Below are 6000 nucleotides of genomic sequence, written 5' to 3'. Positions count from 1 at the left end.
TGGAAGAAAAAGCAGAATGTTCCTTTAAGTGCACATTTGTCATCTGCTCTACAACATTTTTAGATGTAGCCACTAAAACAGAGGTGCGTTCACACAATCTGCGAAATCCAGACAGTAACGCCAACCCCTAAAAACAAAGTAAAAGTCTAAACAGCACTTGAAAAGGCAGCACTTGGGTCTAACTGAGAATCTACCTCAGAGCGATGGACAGGACAACAAGCAGGTCGCTATGGGACAGAAGCAGCTTTTTTTACAAGTCTCGCATCTTTGGAGAAGAGTTCAAAATGGCGGACTCCTGATATCGCATCTGCTATCGCCAACACATCCTCCAAAGATCGCCGGGAGAAGAACAAACACGCCAAGTCGTAGATGACTTGAATACTGGCAGATCCGTACAGTAGTGAAAGTCTGTAAATTCGCTTTGACCCGGAATGGCTTTCTTTTCACAGTTTTTGTTTGTCGTCAGTGAATCGGACTGTAGTGGTTCTTGTGAGCAGCACTCAAACTCTTTGAGGTGAAGAGAAAGTCGACGGAAACATCGTCCATCAATATGACCTGTGCTTTATCAAAGCCGTTGCATTAAAAACGTTCTGCCTTCCATTAACAAACAAACTGGTTTGGATAGAAAAATGGCACGTTAGACACGCTTTCCTGCATATGTACATCGTCTAAAGGTGCTCAGTTATTAACTGTCGAGGATGAGTTGATATGCTCTGCTTCAACATATATACTGTACATATTCTCCATATGCAAATAAATAGATATCAATGAGACGCCAAACCAAAAGTGCAGTGATAATCCTGCTGTAATGAGTTCTGTAGAAATAACCGATTCCAGGAAATTTTGGTTTTCGATTCATCTGATGGCAGCTCGGTAGCATGAAGCCCCTTTAAGGATGATCTCTGACTCTTGTGAAATGCTGAACTCATCTGTTTTTGTAACGAAGCTGTCATTCAGTGGCGCCCTCTGCTGGTCCGGAGGAACTGCTGTTTTTAGGAGTTTGCTCCAGTTCCTTCTTGCGCTGCTTCTCTATTTTTTCTCGGTTTCTCCGAGCTTTTTCCATCAGCACCTTCAGATCCTTCAGCTTCTTTTTAATGAGAGCCCGATCTGAAGAAGACTCAATGCCCAGAGCCTGACAAATACACACACACACACACCAGGTGTTCAGATGAGTCAAAAGAAACTATGCTAATCTGTGGAAGATAACTTTCTTATCACAATGGAAGCAGATGGACATGAATTATACAAAACAGTTCAGCATATGGCTGGATAATAGATGTTTTAAGTGATCAAAACACAACATAACCATTTATTGGACATAATTAATGTTGAAAATAATGTTGCTTGCAGAAAAATGGAGAATCATTGAACAAAAAAAATTTAAAACACAATTAATGAAAGGATTTTTTTGTTAAAATTTAAATCCTATATATGGCTAATACTTTAATAAAACATAATATAGTAAAAAAAACATAATATTTATTAAAAATTAATAAGATATTTCTGCAATATATACAATATTTACATGACTAAATGTATGTGTTATCAAATGTCAATCTTTTCTAGACAGGAATAAATAATTTGAATCAATTAATTAATTATTTATTATTGCATATTACAAATAGAACTAAATTGAAATATTGAGACAGTTTAATCCCAACAAATGTGCTCCTCACCTTGAGAGCGGCGCTGTCCAGCTTCAGAAGCTGCCCTCCATCCACATTCTTGGCAGTAAAGAGAGACACGTATTGTTCCAAGTTCAGTCCCATGAGCCAGCAGGACACCTGTTGACACGTCCATTCAGTCACACTGCGGTTCTGCCACTGCTGCGGCTTCACTGGCAGACCCTCGTCCACAATCTGACAAACACACAGATTTACAATCAGCACTGATTCGTATTTAACATTCACTGTCTTCCACATGCATTTCAAGAAAGTAGTACGAATGAAATGGATGGAAATCAACATATTCAGTAACATATTCAGGAAACAAGTGGAACATAAAAAATATGGAACATATTTCATATGTAAAGCAAATGGAATATAGAAACAAAAAAGCAACATATCAAGTTATTGTCATTTCAAAACACTGTTTGGAACAAAAAACAAAAAGGACTGAGTGCTGTAGAAAAGTTGGGACATTTGGAACATATATTCCATATGGAACATAACCAGCAGACACAGGACATCAACATGACGTCAGATTGACATTGTACCCCAACGTCAAGGGTCGCTGGATTTTGGGTGGAACAGAAAATTGAGTTGACATCAGGCTGACATCATTGTCTAACGTCAGACTGATGTAACTTTCCAACACAACCTAAAAACAACCAAATATCAACGTCTAATGATGTTACAGCTTGACGTTGTGTGGACGTTACCACTATGACGTCTATCAGACATTGAGGTTTGGTTGCCATACCTGACAAATAAATGTCAGTATCTGACGTCAATATGACGTTGGTTTAAGATGTTGACTCGATGTTGAATTTAGGGCACTTTCCAACACAACCTAAAATCAACCATATATCAACATCAATTGATGTTGCTATTGGACATCAAAATAATGTTGTCCTTAGACACTGAATTTAGGTCACCTGACATCATGACCTAAATCTAATATTAACATCTTGTGACGAGAATGGGGAAAACAGATGGAAAACAAATGGAACAGTGAAAGCTAAAGTAACATATATTGAGTTCCTGTTGTTTCAAAACACATTGTTTGGAACAAAAAGGGCTTGCAGGAAATTACGGTACTACATTTACATTTAGTCATTTAGCAGACACAGACTAACTAGACTAACTAGGAGTGCTGTAGGTAAGAAGAATAGTCATCAGGGGCTCATATGGAATTTAATGGATACAAAAGTTGCTGCAAATAGTTGCTGTTGTTTCAAAGCATAGTTTGAAACCAAAATTACAGAACTAGATTAACTATGAGTGTAGATGTGAAGAAAAGTTATGCTGGGACTCAGTGGCTCATTTGGAACATACATTTTATATGGAATATAAAAAACATATGAAGAATGTTGAAAACAAATGGAACATATTCTTTATGAAACATAAAGGGAAAATAGGGACTAATATGGAATATGCCTAATATGGAATATGGAAAAGCGTAAATAGAGACTCATATAGAATATTTGGAACATAGATTCCATATAGAGCACAAGGAAAACAAAGAACACGTATGGAAATAAATGTGACATATATTGAGTTTTTGTTGTTTGAAAACATTGTTTGGAACAAAAAGATTGTGGAAGAAATGCCAGATCTAAACTAACAATGAGCGCTGTAGGTGTGAAGAAAAGTCATGCTGGGTCTCAGCGTCTCACCTCATCCTCAATCATATCCACACTCTGATAAACGCAGCATAAAGGACAAGAGAAACATTCGCTGAGTCAGAAAACACACATTTGATGATCTTATGCAACAGTGGTTCACAAATGTTTTTATCCAGCAAATAGAAAACATTTTAATACATCTGCTACTAACTTTCAACGTGTAGACCAGGGGTGTCCAAACTCTGTCCTGGAGGGCCAGTGTCCTGCATAGTTTAGCTCCAACTTCCTTTAACACACCTCCCTGGAAGTTTCTAGTATACCTAGAAAGAGCTTAATTCATTGGTTCAGGTGTGTTTAATTGAGGTTAGAACTAAAATATGCAGGACACCGGCCCTCCAGGACCGAGTTTGGACATTACTGGTGTAGACACTAAAAGTCAAACTGAAAAATATCAAAAACTTCACTGTGATTAAGAAAGTTGAAGTTTAATGTTTTTAAATAGCAACCTGTTAAAGTAATGTGTTTATTTTATTAGTTTATTCAAAGGTCTATGTAGTACTTCATATTTTTTTAGTTTTGTTATTTTAACACACATAATTTGCAACAAGCTGAGATAAAATAGATTAACTTAAAATAGCTCAAATAGATTTTTGGATTTTAGAATCTCTTTAAACACAAGATGAATAATAAACACAGTAAAGACCTCATCAGAGGAGAGTGTGAGGGTCCGCGATCGTCCACTCAGAACCCCACTGATCTCGGTCGAACTTGAACTGCTGAAACTGAACTCATCCGACACACCGGGACCCTGAAGGACACACACACACAGGTAAAACACAACCCTCATCTGACTGACACACTTATCATTACCAGAGACGTATTTATTTATTTATTTCCTTGATTCTGATTGTATTATCGTCTATGAATTATCAGTGTAATTAATGTTGATTGACTGTTAAGTAATTAATAAGATACAACAAGCAAAACCCAACAAAAAGTGTATATGAAAACTGTCACTCAGATGATTATTGTGATCATTTAACCCTGAGTAAACTGATTAGCATTTTGAAATGAACCCGTTCAGTCTGTAATCAGCTAACACAATGAGTATGAAAACGATTCTGGTAAGATGAACACAAGGTCACGGTGAAGAATCAAACAACTTTATTTGAGGGGTGTTAAACGCCACACAAACATGACACTTTTTCATTGCGATGGTCTATTTTCACATTTCCGGGTTACTCAGTAGCGGAAGTCATCATAGCTGGATAAACTTAGGGTGCTTTCACACCTGTAGATGGATTGTTTTGTTCCGAAACAGGGATTAAAATTGTTACAATGTTGCACTTTGTTCTGGTTGCGGTTCGCTTTCACACGGCAAAGTTTCTAAACGGACCAAAAAAGTTAAAACAAGTCACGTGCGAGTAAACTCTCCTCACATTGGTCAGAGTTTCACGGTTTATTTTGCAGAGTCCCGCTCAGCTGTCATACGTCCTTATTAATTTATGGCAATGAGCGCGATCCAAGTGTGATTGCTGGATTCACAAATGCCAAACGAACCACGCTAACTGGGAAAACGCGCCAGGTTCCAGAACAAAAGTCTAGGTGTGAAAGCACCCTTAGAGTGCAGTGAATGGGAGAGTACAACAAATATTCTTTTACAATCCTATTTGCTCAAATAATCCAAGAAAAGAAAAAAAAAAAAGCGGAAAAAACAGCAGCCATTAGAGAGAACAACATCAAATTTACTGTCCGGCAACCGTAGACGCTGCATTAGAAACACCTCACATAAGAGCTAATTTGTTTTTTGTAATTTGATTCAAAGATAATATAATACCTATGTAAAATACATGGCTGCACGGTGGCGCAGTGGGTAGCAAGTTCGCCTCACGGCAAGAAGGTCGTTGGTTTGAGTCCCGGCTGGGCCAGTTGGCAATTCTGTGGGAAGTTTGCATGTTCTGCCCGTATTCACTTGTCCGTGTTCCGTGTTCCTCAAGGTTAAATAATTGAATAAACTAAATTGGCCGAAGTGTGTGAATACGAGAGTGTATGGGTGTTTCCCAGTACTGGGTTGTGCGGCTGGAAGGGCATCCGCTGCGTAAAACATATGCTGGAATAGTTGGCGGTTCATTCTGCTGTGGCGACCTTTGATTAATAAGGGACTAAGCTGAAGGTAAATGAATGAATGAAGATAATAATAATTAGACATTGCAACCACATGTAATAGTTAAAACAACAATGTATTTGTTCAGAAATCAAAGACCTGTACCAACAATTATCGGTACTACTGTATGTTGTGTGTGCATTGTTACATAAATGTAGCACACTACTTTGTTCCCTGGTCTCTTTTTGGGATTTTTTCTTCTGTGAAATGTTCCTGAAAAGCGGCAAAAGTCTAAGTTCACTACTTTGGTTGTGGAGAAACACACTTTCGCCCCAGTAGAGACTCACGGGTGAAATGATGGACATGTTTACCTGCCCGGCTGTTTCTAACATCTCAAAACCAGCCAGGGAGATTCTGACCTGAATATGAATATACTCCACATATTTGACCCTGTTTATTGGATCAAAGATGATTTATTCAAAGCTAATCTAAAGCCTATGTTTAACATGGGTAGCAACTTGTAGTTTTTCTTATGTCATTCAGACATTTGCACAAGATTCCACTGATTCCAGAGACTTTTGTGAGTCGGATTGCATGCAGCTTAATGAAA

The 6000-nt window shown here is 38.0% G+C and overlaps 1 protein-coding gene across 1 annotated transcript in view; it reads right to left on the bottom strand.

The window, feature by feature from the left end:
* Positions 1 to 9: 9 nt before the first annotated feature.
* ppp1r9a (protein phosphatase 1, regulatory subunit 9A) overlaps positions 10 to 6000 on the bottom strand; it is an 87610-nt gene continuing 81619 nt past the window's right edge. The window contains exons 17-20 of the mRNA XM_056480454.1: positions 3990 to 4094; positions 3338 to 3361; positions 1677 to 1859; positions 10 to 1132 (exon numbers count right to left, since the gene is read on the bottom strand). Coding sequence (XP_056336429.1) covers positions 950 to 1132; positions 1677 to 1859; positions 3338 to 3361; positions 3990 to 4094 — 495 coding nt within the window. The 3' untranslated portion in view covers positions 10 to 949. The remainder of the gene's footprint in view (positions 1133 to 1676; positions 1860 to 3337; positions 3362 to 3989; positions 4095 to 6000) is intronic.

The sequence above is a fragment of the Danio aesculapii genome, chromosome 19 (genome assembly GCF_903798145.1).
Source record: "Danio aesculapii chromosome 19, fDanAes4.1, whole genome shotgun sequence".
Taxonomy (NCBI): domain Eukaryota; kingdom Metazoa; phylum Chordata; class Actinopteri; order Cypriniformes; family Danionidae; genus Danio; species Danio aesculapii.
Note: the sequence above shows the minus strand (reverse complement) of the source record. Positions and strands in the feature narration are given on the sequence as shown.